The 14,939-nt window shown below is 49.8% G+C and overlaps 6 protein-coding genes across 6 annotated transcripts; 2 read left to right on the top strand and 4 right to left on the bottom strand.

Annotated features, from left to right (window-relative positions):
• Window positions 1-611: 611 nt before the first annotated feature.
• On the bottom strand, window positions 612-2,687 carry Aud_005829 (F1F0 ATP synthase subunit beta; the record flags this gene model as incomplete). The annotated part of the gene is made up of 7 exons (XM_043290747.1): window positions 612-694; window positions 754-1,603; window positions 1,668-1,984; window positions 2,091-2,133; window positions 2,201-2,286; window positions 2,425-2,594; window positions 2,677-2,687. 7 exons carry the CDS (start codon window positions 2,685-2,687, stop codon window positions 612-614), a joined length of 1,560 nt encoding a protein of 519 aa, XP_043146682.1.
• A 1,260-nt stretch (window positions 2,688-3,947) lies between these two features.
• Window positions 3,948-4,709, bottom strand: Aud_005828 (cytochrome c oxidase subunit IV family protein; the record flags this gene model as incomplete). Its single annotated transcript, XM_043290746.1, has 3 exons — window positions 3,948-4,037; window positions 4,128-4,321; window positions 4,400-4,709. The coding sequence occupies 3 exons, from the start codon at window positions 4,707-4,709 to the stop codon at window positions 3,948-3,950; spliced, it is 594 nt and encodes a 197-aa protein (XP_043146681.1).
• Window positions 4,710-5,494: 785 nt separating this feature from the next.
• Aud_005827 (actin-binding ADF family protein) lies at window positions 5,495-6,245 on the bottom strand (the record flags this gene model as incomplete). Its single annotated transcript, XM_043290745.1, has 4 exons — window positions 5,495-5,635; window positions 5,697-5,745; window positions 5,804-6,147; window positions 6,240-6,245. The coding sequence occupies 4 exons, from the start codon at window positions 6,243-6,245 to the stop codon at window positions 5,495-5,497; spliced, it is 540 nt and encodes a 179-aa protein (XP_043146680.1).
• A 1,532-nt stretch (window positions 6,246-7,777) lies between these two features.
• On the bottom strand, window positions 7,778-9,472 carry Aud_005826 (SH3 domain protein; the record flags this gene model as incomplete). The annotated part of the gene is made up of 3 exons (XM_043290744.1): window positions 7,778-9,176; window positions 9,241-9,324; window positions 9,378-9,472. 3 exons carry the CDS (start codon window positions 9,470-9,472, stop codon window positions 7,778-7,780), a joined length of 1,578 nt encoding a protein of 525 aa, XP_043146679.1.
• Window positions 9,473-11,746: 2,274 nt separating this feature from the next.
• Aud_005825 (putative stress response RCI peptide) lies at window positions 11,747-12,310 on the top strand (the record flags this gene model as incomplete). Its single annotated transcript, XM_043290743.1, has 2 exons — window positions 11,747-11,804; window positions 11,877-12,310. The coding sequence occupies 2 exons, from the start codon at window positions 11,747-11,749 to the stop codon at window positions 12,308-12,310; spliced, it is 492 nt and encodes a 163-aa protein (XP_043146678.1).
• Window positions 12,311-12,838: 528 nt separating this feature from the next.
• On the top strand, window positions 12,839-14,405 carry she9 (putative mitochondrion biogenesis protein (She9); the record flags this gene model as incomplete). Its single annotated transcript, XM_043290742.1, has 2 exons — window positions 12,839-13,400; window positions 13,468-14,405. 2 exons carry the CDS (start codon window positions 12,839-12,841, stop codon window positions 14,403-14,405), a joined length of 1,500 nt encoding a protein of 499 aa, XP_043146677.1.
• Window positions 14,406-14,939: the final 534 nt, after the last annotated feature.

Here is a 14,939-nt window from a genome sequence, read left to right as displayed (position 1 = left end):
TGTAGATATTTCTCCTTAGTTCACCAATCATGGTGTCTACCCGCAACCTATATATGTTGCAGTCCATGACCGGGAATACCACCAGCGTTTGCTCAGTACTCCATGGACTCTCGTCGTGTTGTGCCTAATAAGCCTAGAATTCACTGACTTGATTACGTTTCGCATCGAGCCTGTCTCTTATGACCTACATTTGGTTGAATGCGTATTGCAAGAAGCAATGCTACATACAGAGACAAAATTTCGTAGAAATACTTGGAATAGATCAAGGCTACGATGACAAGAACGAATCAACTACGCAAACACTCTCTCCAATCCAACAAAAGAAATGGTACAATTGTCCCAGCCCAGTGGGTATTCAGGCTGGCTGTGGTCATTTTAAACTTACTTACATGAGCACATAGTGTAACACAAGCCCGGAAGTTTCCATCCAGACTTACAAGGGTAGATGCAAGTGCTCCTTTTCCTTTTTCCATGAAAACTTTCTTTCTTTCGAATCCCTTTCCTTAATTCGAGTACTGTACACGCATCGAAAGAAAACGGAACACTGAAGAAAGAGATTCCATGTCTAACAACCATAAAAAGAAAAGGGCGCTTAAAAAACAATATTACATTTAGGCCTTGCCCTCGAGCTCAGCCAGGATCTTCTCACCCTTGGCGCGGGCAGACTCGAAGTCACCAACCATGTAGAAGGCAGCTAAAAGATGGCCATTAGCATTGATTTCGAATTTTCAAAAGACTGATGCTCAAACTTACCCTCAGGAAGATCATCACCTTCACCGTTGATGATGGCCTTGAAACTGCGGATGGTGTCCTTGAGGTCGACCAGCTTACCCTCGATACCAGTGAAGACCTGGGCGACAGTGAAAGGCTGGCTCAGGAAACGCTGGAGCTTACGAGCACGCTCGACGGTGAGCTTGTCAGCTTCGGAAAGTTCGTCCATACCCAGAATGGCAATGATATCCTGGAGGGACTTGTACTCCTGGAGCATCTGCTGGACACGGGTAGCGACGGCGTAGTGCTCCTCACCGACGATACGGGGGTCGAGCATACGAGACTTGGAGTCGAGAGGGTCGACAGCAGGGTAGATACCCAACTCAGAGATACCACGGGACAAGACAGTGGTGGCGTCCAAGTGAGCGAAGGTGGTGGCGGGGGCAGGGTCAGTCAGATCGTCAGCGGGCACGTAGACGGCCTGGACGGAGGTAATGGAACCCTTCTTGGTGGTGGTGATACGCTCCTGCATACCACCCATGTCGACGGCCAGGGTGGGCTGGTAACCGACGGCAGAGGGGATACGACCGAGAAGAGCAGACACCTCAGAACCGGCCTGGGTGAAACGGAAAATGTTGTCAATGAAGAGCAGCACGTCCTGACCCTCCTCGTCACGGAAGTACTCGGCAATGGTCAGACCGGTAAGGGCGACACGGGCACGGGCACCGGGGGGCTCGTTCATCTGACCGAACACCAGGGCGACCTTGGATTCACCCTCGAGCTGAATGACACCAGTCTCCTGCATTTCGTGGTACAGATCGTTACCCTCACGAGTACGCTCACCGACACCAGTGAAGACGGAGTAACCACCGTGGGCCTTGGCAATGTTGTTCTACAGGAGGTGCGTCAGTGAAAAGGTCCAACGAAGAATTAGCAGAACATGTGGAACAACTCACAATCAACTCCTGGATGAAGACAGTCTTGCCGACACCGGCACCACCGAAGAGACCAATCTTACCACCACGGGCGTAGGGGGCGAGAAGGTCGACGACCTTGATACCAGTGACCAGAATCTCAGCGGAGGTCGACTGCTCAATGAACTCGGGGGCCTCAGCGTGGATAGGAGCGAACTTGGTGGCCTTGATAGGACCACGCTCGTCAATGGGGTCACCAGTGACGTTGACGATACGGCCAAGGGTGGCAGGGCCAACGGGGATCTTGATGGGAGCACCGGTGTCGCGGGCGGGAGCACCACGGGTCAGACCCTCGGTACCTGGAAGCCGGACATATGTCAGTCGATTCGATGGTAAAGCAGCGCCGATATCGCCAAGAAAAATCTAGGTGTCACGCTGGTGATGAGAAGGGGGTCGAGAGCTTACCATCCATAGCAATAGTACGGACGACACTCTCACCCAAGTGTTGCTGTTACTCGGTTAGCTAAGGCACGATTGATGTCATCGAGGTCGGATATCAGATATCAAATACATACAGAGACCTCAAGGACGAGCTTCTGGCCATTGTTCTCGGTCTCAATGGCGTTGAGAATGGCAGGGAGCTTGTCACCGTCGAACTTCACTGTAGGCTAGAGTCAGATATCGTATTTTGACATTGCTATTGACCCCATTTTGATGGCTGTTGAGATGGATTTGACGCCAGGAAAAGATTTTCGCGAAGGCTGCCAGCAGGGTTTTCAACGGGGAGATTCGGACGTACCGTCGACGACGGCACCAATGACCTGGTGAATCTTTCCGACCGAACCAGCCTCAGTGCTGGCGAATCTGGCCAGGGAAGGAAGGCCATTGGATCTGAGGGGCTGGATTGCGCGACGAGCGACGGGGGATGGTCGAGCAAAAGCAGCCCTCCCGAAGGTCCGGGCAAGACCGCTAAATCATCCAAAAAACCAAGGTTAGCGGGCGAAAAAATGGGAAAAAAAGCGATTCGGCGAGAATTGGCGGTGCAACAAACCTCTTGAACATTTTGATGGTGTTTAAGAGCGAAAATGGGGTTAAAGAGGTCAAAGGGACAAGAAGATGGGGAGAGGGAAGAAAGAGGGAAGGGAAGGGAAGAGGTTGAGGTTGAGGTGGACACGGGCGACTGTGTCCGGCTTAGCCTTTCCGGGGCGGTTTTGCCGACGATCCCGTGATGTACCGAGCAATGCGCAAGAAAACCCAGTGCGCAACGAGCCTCATTTTCTCAAGAATAAGAAAGCACCGCTATCTGGAAACTCTTCTTTCTTCTATCTTAAGATCTCACGGTCAGATGCTGTGTTCTTCCTGGCCATCGAACCCAACTTGCCCGGGCTTCCACATCTCCATCCTTGCCCTGTTGTGGTCACCTAGGGGAATTCGCGCACACAAACGGAAGGCTTCTTGGCACCCGGATGCAGGGAGCTTTGGATACCTGTACAGTTGTACAGCAACCCCATCAAAATTTGATACTCGTTTACATGATGCATGTAGCTTATCTCCAGGTCAACAACATATCGTACTTAAATATGTGACTCTAATGGACCGATCAATTCGTTTCATCCTCTTTTTTCTGCTTTCTCGGTACCGGTTGCTCCGCAAACAATCCCGGCTCCTCTCCTCGGACGAGCGCTGTTATCGAATTTTCTGACGTGTTCTTGTAATCGGCTCGTACTGCGTATTACACTAGGTAGGGTAGCAAGTTCCTTTCAGCTTATGAACCAGCCGGATAGTAAGACGCCATTATTGTATTCAATGTAGGAAAATGGACTGAGAACTACCTGCAGCTTCATTATAGGGAGCTGTCGTTATAGCATATGCTGCATTAGCATTGGGCAACACATAGACAGGTCTACTGACAGCATATAGGCTTTCGATCATATATCTCCATTGAAGCAGCTCTCGAGGCTACATGAAGGGTCACAGCGTTAAAGTGTTGCCCATGGATGTGCGTAGCGCGGTGCCTAAGCCTCTATAAGAGCAAATTCTACGTCATCAATACTGGCAACAAAGTGGGAAGACAATGCAACAAAATGATCTATGGCTACAAAGGAGATACATTGATTATTGCACAGTACGAGATACACAAGGATTTTCGGAAGTCGAATTGTCAAGATTGGAAGACAAGGGCGAAGGCGAAATTGTCCAATCGGCCTAGGCACGCAGCCGAGGTCAACAGAAGGGACAAGGTGACGGTCACTCAACTCCAGCACTGCCAATCCAGCGTGTCTGAATGCCACACCTGTTCCTCCCAGATACTTATCCTTCAATCTACTTCTTCTCGGCAGGAGGGCTCTGAACGAAGCCCTTGCCCTCGTAGCCCTCACTGCTAATACCGTAGAGAGGGTTGATGTTCTCGCGCTGTTGTAAAACGATGTCAATGACTATTCAACTACACCAGGGTAAAACAGCTCCACAGAGAAGTTGCCCATAACAGCAATATATACGTACCTTGGCGTACTCGTTGGAGGCTTCCTGCCACTCCTTGGACATGGTCTTAGGCTGGGGCTTGGCGAACAGATGGATCACGTAGAAGACGGCGAAGGAGGCAAGGGTCAGCTGAGCGACCTTCCAGAAAATTCGCATGCCCTCGCCCTTGGGGGGAGCCGCACGAGGGCCGTGAGGACCGAAAGCAATCCAGTAGGCTAGAAACTCTGATCAGCAAAAATTCTGACCACCCGGGACGTCTGGTATCCGCGCAAAAGAGAGATAGAGATACATACCAGCCTTCTTCTCCTGCAGAGTCATCTGGTGCCAGTCAACCTTCATACGATCCCTCAGCTGCATCCACAATTCGGCCTGCTCCTGGGGAGGCATGGCCTCCCAGCGCTTCTCGATACCGGCGAGTGTGGGATTCGAGATGGCGTGCTCGGAAGAGGCGCGGGTCTGCTGGGAAGCAATGGACTTCTGCTGAGGCTGAGGACGAGCGTTCAGGCAAGCAATTGGGCTAGGAACCGTGCGGTAGGAGCGAATGGCCGTGGTGGGCATGGCAGAGCTGCGAGCAGCAGCCCGAGAAACAGACCGGACGAACATTGTGTGTGTGAGGGCGAAAAGGCGACAAAAAACGTGTCAATTGAGTAGAGGATACTCTCCGGTATAAAAGAGCGTCAATTCCCCGGATTGGAGGCTGGTTGAGGCTGGTCAGTGGGTGGAGGAGGAGACAGAGACGACGTTCGACTGTGGTTTGAGGTGGAAAGTCGAGTTTCCGAACGACAAGCTTAGTCCGTTTTGGCGGCGATCTGATTGGTCAACAGCCACGCCTGTCTTCAGACAACCCGGCCGTTCCCTCATCAAACATCATAAGTTTATGGAGATCGCACATCCATTCGCCAAAGACTCTTTCAATTTTCACTACTTAGACTAACTTATCCGCTACATTTGTGATATCCGGCTCCGACCAGGTGACTTGCCGTTTCGGCTCATCCTCACTATTACTCATATCTTCAACAGCAACCCCGCGAATAGAAAGAGGGATGATTTGTGGAGGTGATATCGTGTATTCTACTCTACAAAGAACCGTCGAAATCACACCCCATAGCAAGGCAGCAATATTCTGTACAGGCAAACGCTGACTCATGAAAGAAAGACAATCCCCCTCCCCATCGTTTTGTTCACGATGACAATCGCAATAAGATGGTACGGTCACTATAAAGGCGGTCAAGTCGTAACAATCTCAAATTGAAACTATGTGTGTGTGTGTGCTGAAAGGGCCATCGAGTCGGTCGCTTGGAGGTACTCTCGACGCTCACATGAAATTAGCGCGATAACTAGCACACACGCACTAGGTCAACTGGCCCGGACCCAGCCGGTGCTGTCGTCTATTTACCAGCCTTACCACCGCTGGCCTCAGCCAGAACAGTCTTCCACTCAATGTCGCCCTTGTCGTCGGCGTGGATGGAGTTGTGGATGTTGAGAGCGTTCTTCAAGTTCTCCCGTGTGCTGGCGTAGATCATGGACCACTAGATAATGACCGTCAGATGGTGAAACTTTGACAGAAAATACGACAAGACCGAGCCATACCCGAGTAGGTGTGTCTGAGGGAACCCAGGAGATGAAAACAATCTTGCTTCTACAGATCGACGGTCAGCCACTGAAGTCCACCTCATTTTAGAGCGAAGCAATCGTACCTCTTGCCCTCACCGCCACCGAGATCATACTCGACATCGTAGACTGCATAACGAGGAGCGGGATTACCCTTGCTATCCTTGGCAGCCTCGAGCTTGCCACGGAAGACCTCGTAGTCCTCTTCTTGCGAGACCTCGTCGATGACAACCTCCCTCTGGTTATCGGCGATCTTGAAGATAATGAACTTGGTCTTGTTGGCCTTGTTACCGCTCATGCGGAAGTCGTTGAATGCAGTGATGCATTCATCTGCGACAGAGACACTGTAGCAGAAAAGGCGGCCGTCAGTATGAATGCGCAATCGGTTTCGATGGAGCCGAGCCGCCGTAGGAACGCGGAAAAGGTAGAACTGTCAACATACCCGGATGCGAGCTGCGAGACAAACAGATACCATTAGTAAGTTTGCCTCTACGAAGAGGAGTAAACGGAACTATGACATACCGACATGGTTGCCTGCGAGATATAGACCCCAAAGCTGATTTATGAGAGGATAAGCTGCATTCGCACGCGATGTTAGTGATCCCACTCGAGTCTTGTAGACACTTCGAGATTTGCTGATCAGTCAATGCTTACTTATATTAAGAAGGGTGCCGAGATATTCTACACCAATACTGGCAGTTTGGGGCAAAAGGGGGGTGAAATAATAGAGAGTGGAGGATTGCGAACGGAGATGGAGATAGAGGGGCTTTGCTGTTGTGCTTGCGTTGTTGATGTGATGGTGGGGGTGGGTGGGTTCCTGCACGTGACCTTCCGTTGCACCACAATGCACAGCCTGTTCTTTTCCTGTTTTTGCCCCTGAATGGATGATTTTCTTCCTCTTTTTCCGCTAGGGTGTGAGAATATCGAAGAATTGTAGATAGGTAGATAGTGTCCAGAAAGCCCTGAAGTTGCAAGATTGAATATATGCACACTGTTTCTTTCAGATCGACGACTACAGTTAACTTATATCTGTATGCATTACTTTGCTGCCTATACGATAACAGACGGATTATATATATCTTATAGCCATACTCACCCATCCATACCCTGACATATCAGGCCTTTGACGGCTGTATACAGCCAGGCAGCATAGTTATACGTTTACTATCTCTTAAGACAACGTTGCCATATCACAGCTATACGGGTCTGCCTACATCATAGATCCATATTATCTTGATGGAGCTCAACCATGGGACTCGACGTCGACTAGCCCCTAGCGAGCCATCTAACGTCAAGTAATCCACAGTAGGCTTACGGCTGTGATCTTTGTGTCACACTCGAAGACGAGCGTACCAGCTCCTTGAATTTCTGAGATTAGCTCTGGTACGGAGTTAGTATGATGAGCAAGCCTTAGGCATATGGTAAGTTTGGAGCTAATTGGATCAGACAGAATGGAATATTTGTAGATGTTATGCTCGCAGTGCCATAAGGCAGACGCGAAAAGGGCTCTTATTTATGTACATCTGTCAATATGTATTGATATGGTCAACAATCGTGCTCAACCCACAGCTACCTGATCTTGTGACAGGTTTGAGGGGCTAGAAGGGAAAGTGAACTATCATAAAATAGGAAGGCACCAAGGCCGATAACAAGAAATGGCTCGCAGGCGTAAAATGGGGTATATCAATATGAACCGTAAAAAGTCGTTTCACAAGCATCCGACGAACTGCTTCGCGAGCATTTGTTCTCATCATAAAATGATGGCCTGGGAGCTGCATTGTATGCTCGCGACAACGAAGGCAACAAGTGAAGATCAGGATGGAAGAAGTCATCATGTCTTTGGTATATCAGAATGACAAGATGGAGGGCGTAGAGCCATAGTAATTATGATACCCCTGCTCAGCCATATTGGGAGAATTCTATCGCCGCTATCCTGGCGATGAGTCTGATGCCGATCAGAGAAGGACAAGGATGTTGTGTCATGAAAGCATAAGACCTCCGGAGGGTGCGGAGAATCATGAGGTTGTGACAATCTTAGAGTCAAACTGTCAGGCTGGAGATCACGAAACATCTTCATCCTGCCCGCCTTCGATGATCTTTCTCCAGTGTTGTGGCAGACAGACACAGACTAGCGGGAATGCCTTGATATCTCCTGTAGGCGATGGGGAGGCTGCCAATCTCTGTGATCCATTAGATACACCACTGTCACGCTGCTCGCGGTGCCTGGCGTCATAGTCTTCTGCAGTTTCTGGCATCCGAATGCCAGTCGCCCACCCATCGTCCCAAATACCAATCACCTTCAACATCTCTCCGCGTTCCAAGGCGAACTCATCCCCTGCCCGCGGCTGATAGGCCCAGAGCACGGCTACCTTATCACCAGGGCGTATGTCATCGGGTGAGTAATAATCTTGGAACGAAGACAATTGCTCCGACTGCCCACTTGCAACGCCTTCGGGTGAAGAGAATTGGCCATTAGTTCCCGAGCGAGGTGATGAGTCACTATATGCGCCAGCCAGGGCCGAGTTGCTCGACAGAGATCCATGGCGCCTTCCAGTGACCGGTGGAATTCGCTTTGACATTGCTCCCGGGCTTGCGCCGTAACCTTCCGAGTCGGACGTATCGCTGTACTTGGCACTTCCAAAGAGAGCAGCAGAGTTACGAGAGCGTGCGGGAGACAAGCTTGGCACTTCGCGCAGAGCAGACATCCTGGCCACCCGTCCGCCTGGCACCGAGGGGAAACCTTGCTGATTTTTATCCTGTTGCATGGACGGAAACCCTTTCCGTTGCGGATTGGGCTTATTAAGGGCACTATAATCCCGTGAGTTGCGTCTGCGCCGTAGCAAAAGGAGGATCAAAAAGATAAGAGCTGCCAGGAGGGCGGCTCCCCCGACAGATCCGATGACGATGCCTGCGATTTGCCCTCCCGACAGACCGTCATGAGCACCGGCATCTGCTGTCGGGTTGGAGGTTGAGGTGAATATTGGAGGCAAAGTCGCAGTCGGGGTGGGAATCGTAACGCCTTCGCATCGGCTCGCTGCATTCGCGTTGACGCAGCAAGAATCAGTCGAGTTGGGCGAGCTGGCTCCGCAGTATCCACATAGTCCGATCAAATTCGACCTATAGCCGCACTCGTGGGGCTCATTATCCGCGCCGGAAATGCAAGTACCGGTGAGTGAGTCGGCAGGCAAGGAGCATATGGTGAAATCTGAGCGGATTTGACTCATGTAGTTACTGCCTGTTGTCCGGCAAAGGTCAGCATTGACGACGATTTCCTCCTCGCTCGTGGCCATCAAGGCGCAAGTGTCAGCGCAAAGCGGTCTTGACTGCTGGCCGGAAAGATTGCAGTAGGTCCTTGAGCTTTGAACGAGTCCGCTGCATATTGTACTGGTGGTATAGCGGGCATAGTAGTTACTCGCGTGGGTGAGGTTCACTCCTTGGCATCCCAGATAGTCGATATACCTAAATATGATCATGACGCTTTAGTCGAAGCTATGAGTGACCCTGGAAGGAGATATGCCCTTACTTTTGCTTGACATAGGAGCCGTTCACGTAGTTGCTCAATTCTCGATCAAAATCGTCCAGATTCGAAACATATTGCATAAAAGGACTATCAGAAGGTCAGCACGCAGCGACCAGGTGGATACATGGGGTATGGCCTACAAATCCGTGTAGAGACTCGAGCTGGTTGATATGGATGAGCCATTGAAAGCAGGGCACTGCGAGGACCCCGATAAAGAGATGCAGGTGCCTGCCATCTCGCCCCGGACCCAACAGGGTAACCTCGAAACAATGAATATGAAATTTGAGGAGAGCGGATGTAGATAATGGCGAATTTCAGATGCGTTATCAAGCGAAGTAACCGAACACGGTTCTCATGGTGTTGTTTCTACCTCGAAATGATTATCACAACTCAATTGGCGGGAAATTGCGAGAAGATAAGCAGCTGACCGAAGTCAACAGAGACGGGCGACGCAACGCGTCAAATTTGGAGGATTGGACGGAAAAGAGCGTTTCAAATGATGAATGGCGACGAACAGTGGTGCAAAAGTGAAGGTGAGTGACTTGGGGCCGAGGAAAGTAAGGCCTGAGAAGTCCGCGAAAAACGGTGTACCAAAGATGGGATAAAAGAGTCAGAGGCACAGAGACAATGGGCCGGAAAGAAAACCACAGGGAGAGTATTGGCCTTCAGGATGAGTAGCGTCACAAAGAGAAAGTAACAAATGGGTTGGGCGCTCCGAAACGGACGTGGAGAAAGAGAGAACGGGCTTATTTCAATTATAATATAACAATAATATCTGGAGACGGAGCCTTCGTAGCACAGATCACAGAAAAGCTTTTCAAAGTTTCAAGGGTCAAAGTAAGGTCCCGATTCTCTCGAACCCCAAGTCGACTCGATTCTCGCAGATTCGCAGTCTGCAGAGCGCATTCTGCATCCGAGGCGCGGCAGATGAAGAATAATAATAAAAGGGGGTAACGGCCGCTTAGCCAGTAGTCCAGTTGATAGTCAGGTACAATAACTTAGTCCTGCTGCATTTTGCCAGCCAATTTTAGCCTCGAAAGTTTGTGATAGGTAATTAAACAGACTCCACTAAAAGTAGGCTAGAACTAAACTGACCTTGGCGATTTGCGGTTTATGTTGCCAGAAGCTGTTAGAATCCCAAGTGAGTGATTATCCACTGTTGTTAATCTTATACGGAAGCAGTAAGTAAGTATCCGATGCAAAGTAAAGTACCTTAAGACAGTTGGGGAGCGCAACAGGTAGACTATGCCTGATTGCTACTGTGCTACATAAATACTCCGGACTCGAGCAAACGCAGGTACAATGAAGCTTCGACGTTGTCAATTGACGTGGCAGCCCTTCTCAGTGTACACTTGGGACTTGGGAGACCATCTGCTATCAGGCCAGCTCACATCATCCAATACTATCATTGTCATGTGGTGTTTTAAGGTCGTCAACCCCTACGTTATCTCAATTTGATATAAAGATGATATTTTGATGTTTCCTGTTTTGTTATTCGACTTCGACTCATAATTATTGTGGGACACGGGAGAACCCACCGACCCAGTGTTTCTTGGGCGAGGGAAGGTCCCTTACTGATCAAGGACGAAGCTAATAATATTTATCCTTACCGGTGCGTCGGTATGAGGAGAATGAAGTAGGGAGCACTACGAGTTTGAGCGTGAGACAGATCTCTTGACATTAGGTATCATTTCTCCATGTTTCTCAATCTAACCTGTCGTTTTGCCAGGAGCCCTCCTCATTTACAATGAATATTGAGCTGTCAATGCTTGGCTGATCCCTATCTTAAGCTCGCTCGGGTATTGATCTAGGGCTTGGCTGTAAAGCAACATCACAATGTCAGTGATGCAAATCATTCATGACGTGGATCATGAGGCTTCTTGGTGCCATGGATCAGATCCAGCTCACACGCAGAAAGATGAGATTTGTCTTGAAGACCGATAGAACTCCCTCTACTTGACTGTCCATATGCTCTTCGCACTTTGTCGCATTTCTGGTCCGTAACAAGTCATTAGAGTTTATATACATCGCAACATGCAGAGACTGCTTGAAGTTCGGATGGATCGGGCTCTTCAAACTGTCTTTTCGAAGTTCTTAGAAGATGATCAAGTTGATATGACCTCCATCGATGTTAGAGGTGTCTTGAACGACTTGATTACTGGAGTTACGTAAGGTCTTCTGGTGGCTGACTCTGACGACCAAGTTCATCTCCCGTTCCGAGAGATGGAAGCCTGAAAATAATGGCACCAACGTCCCTCAGAATCAGGTGACATATACCGACGTCATATGACGGACGCAGAGGCTGAGGCAGGCTCCCATCCTACCTTATCATTGTGAGAACCATCCTGCTCGTCGTCCCATTTATCTAAGCCTCATATCTGTAAAACTCGTTCTTTGTGGCAGTTTGCTGCTCAGTGTAGACACTTTGACAAATTCCTCATTCATCCGAAGCTGTTGTACAGTCAGACAGTTCATTAGATAGTACCCCTTACACTCTTCGAACGCAACCATGTGCGGTTCAGACATCTTCCTTGGGATTCTCGCGATTTTCTTTCCACCAGTTGCAGGTGAGAAGTTCAGCTCCTTCTAATGTGGTTTGTTCTTGTTTTTTTATAGCACCAGCTGACATATCCTCTCAGTGTGGATTAAAGTAGGCATCTGCACAGCGGACTCGATCATCAACCTTGCACTTTGCTGTCTAGGCTACATCCCCGGTCTTCTTCACGCGTGGTACATCATACTCAAGTACCCCGAACCAGACTATGATGACCCGAACTACGAGCCCATTCCTGGCCATGCCGACCGGAGAAGGGACACCGAAAGTGGCCGTGTGACATACTATTACGTCTCGCATCAGCCCATCCAGCATCCATCCCAGAGAGGTTATGGCACTGTGGCACCACAAAACCAGCAGGCGCCAAGTCCTGCCTCTCAACCTCAGCAGCAAGCTCCCAAGCCACATCATCAGGAAGGCCAGGGCGGTAGCAGTGACCAAGCTCAGGGCGACTCCCGGCCACCACCAACCTATGCGGAAGCTGTCAAGGGAGACAACAAGGTGCAGACGCACGATTGAATCCTGGTTAGATATTTACGACAGCAGCTCATTGCCGAACGGCGGTCAGTTCGTGTCGAGGGTTCGGTCTCACCTAGCTTGCAGAGCACTCCCACCCGTCGGAGTAAGATGGATATGTTTTTAAAGTCATGTTTCACGAGGACGTTACGAATAAGGCTTGTTATGTTATGAATTGATACCACCACGTGGAAATGAGAGAAGGAATCCACAATATTACATCGTCGTCTATTTTACACAGCCTACTTGCACAGTTTTATTTGGGAGAGGACGAGGATCGATGCACTCAAGAACATGTATTTCTCAAGAATTGTACCATTTTCATCATATTATTATAACGTTACTGAGGTATAGCAACTGCGATATCATTTGTGGTACATTTAGTAGCGATAGATGGGGAAGAGGGCTGCCTTTCCCGCATGTTCTCCGTTCCGCCTTTTGTTCCGATCCAAGGTCAGCTCAAGCCATTGAGTTTCCACCATAACAATCCAACAAGAACTTGCTCGGATTAAAGGTTACCATTAATAGGCCATGCAGCCCATGCCACTGCTTCTGAGGCAGTCGCTTAGGTCATCTGCCAATTTTGCGAGGACATCGCTCCCTGTACGACCGCAATTTTTACCCGCCGCTGGGCCGAAGATTCGACCTGCCAGAGATATACAGCGGAGCTTCTCGGTCTGCGTACGATGCCAATTCAGGTCGCAATCCCCATTATATTCAAGTCCTGAGAAAGGTACATCAAACGACGAAGCAGCTACTCAGCAGTCAAAGGACGCAAACTCAACGCCGACGTCCCGCGATGAATCGCCAAAGGTAGAGGCGGATGCAGAGACCCAACGGCCTTCTCCGGCCGCGGGAGAGCAGGAGACTTTATCTGGGCTTGGTCAAGATGCAAAGAACGAACCGAAACCTGAACCAGCAGAGAAGAAGGGATTACCGTCATACCTGGAGGAACGCCGGTCGCAACTGTCCAAACAATTTACCGAGATGATGGACAACCTCCAATCCAACGTTTTCGTGGCGGGCCAGCGATTGAACGATTTGACAGGCTACTCTGCCATTGAGGCACTCAAGAAAGACATACAATTGCAAGGTGTGTTTCGAACATGATTGGAACTCTCAATTCTTCCTCGCTGATCATTAATGCTTCGGACGAACAGAGGAACGACTCCGCGCAGCCCGTCAACGGGTTCGAGAAGCCAAAGATGCCTACGCAGCAGCGATAAACCGACGCTCTGCCTCGCAGCGTGAAGTCAACGAGCTCCTCCAGCGGAAACACGCCTGGTCTGCCGCAGATCTCGAGAGATTCACCCACCTTTACCGCAACGATCACACCAACGAAGTGGCTGAGATGGAGACTCAGGATGCCCTGTCTGCCGCAGAGCGGGAATCCGAAGAGGCAGCGGCGCAATTGAGCAAGAGCATCCTGTCCCGCTATCACGAGGAACAAGTCTGGTCGGATAAGATTCGTCGAATGAGTACGTGGGGTACTTGGGGCCTGATGGGGGTTAACGTTCTCCTCTTCCTTATCTTCCAAATTGCGGTCGAGCCATGGCGTCGCAAACGACTCGTGAAAGGCTTCGAAGAGAAGGTCATCGAGGCCATCGAGAAAGAGAAAGCCATCAACCACATCGAGATATTGAAACCTCAACCTGCTCTAACATCGACATCGCCCTCCCCCAAGGAGGAAGCATCGGGGACAGCATCTACTTCAACCGCCTCTGAAGACTCTCTAACCACCAATGAAAACACCCCAGCCGCCACGGATGAAGCCATCACGTCCGAACCTGTTGTCTGGGACTCCGATCCTACACCCACCATCGTCACAAATATAACGCCCGAAACCGCAACAGAAACGACAGAGGACAGCGCTTCCAACAACACAACAATCAATGTCCTCGAACCCAGCAAATCTCACCTCTCCCGCATTCTTCCTCCTCCTCCTTCCCTCGGCTCATGGCGACAGACTCTCAACGAGCTATTCAGTGATCGTAGTATCGCCATTACACAGCGGGATCTGACCACTGTCTCTCTTCAGAGCGCTGCCGCCGGTGCAGCTATCATGGGTCTAGTGATTGCTTTGATTCGCCCGCGATAATTTCTATTACATATACATGAGATCCCTCGTAATTAGTCTACGTGGGACAGCGAATTGTATCTTGAGCATTGTACAGAAACGGAATAGAGGATAGATGGACTGAGTAGGGAATTTAACTTGTATTATATTGTACAGCTGGCGCAGTCAGTTCTGAGTGGCCGACTCAGCTCGGCGAAGTACTTCGAGGATACTTTAACAGCAGAGACTACCAGATCCAATGATAAAAAAGACAAAGGAGATTGAACGATGAATATACGTAAACTGAACTATGACATACATGTACTCGAACCAACGCTCAACAGATCTACATCTGAAGTCCACCACGTCGCACTGCAGATCAAGCTCAACTTCCAACTGCTTCATCAGCTGCCCGAGTAAGAGGACGACACAACTCGCTTTTGACCGCACGCGCGTGAGGCAAGGTCTCAGAACGAGGAAAGTCTATACTGAAACACAATAATTCCACAGACAAGTGGGTGATACAGGGGCCAGAACAGCGCATGTTGAAAGATGATACAAGAGCTCATTTTTGGG

Source organism: Aspergillus udagawae, assembly GCF_001078395.1.
Source record: "Aspergillus udagawae IFM 46973 DNA, scaffold_4, whole genome shotgun sequence".
In the NCBI taxonomy this organism is placed as follows: Eukaryota; Fungi; Ascomycota; class Eurotiomycetes; order Eurotiales; family Aspergillaceae; genus Aspergillus; species Aspergillus udagawae.
Note: the sequence above shows the minus strand (reverse complement) of the source record. Positions and strands in the feature narration are given on the sequence as shown.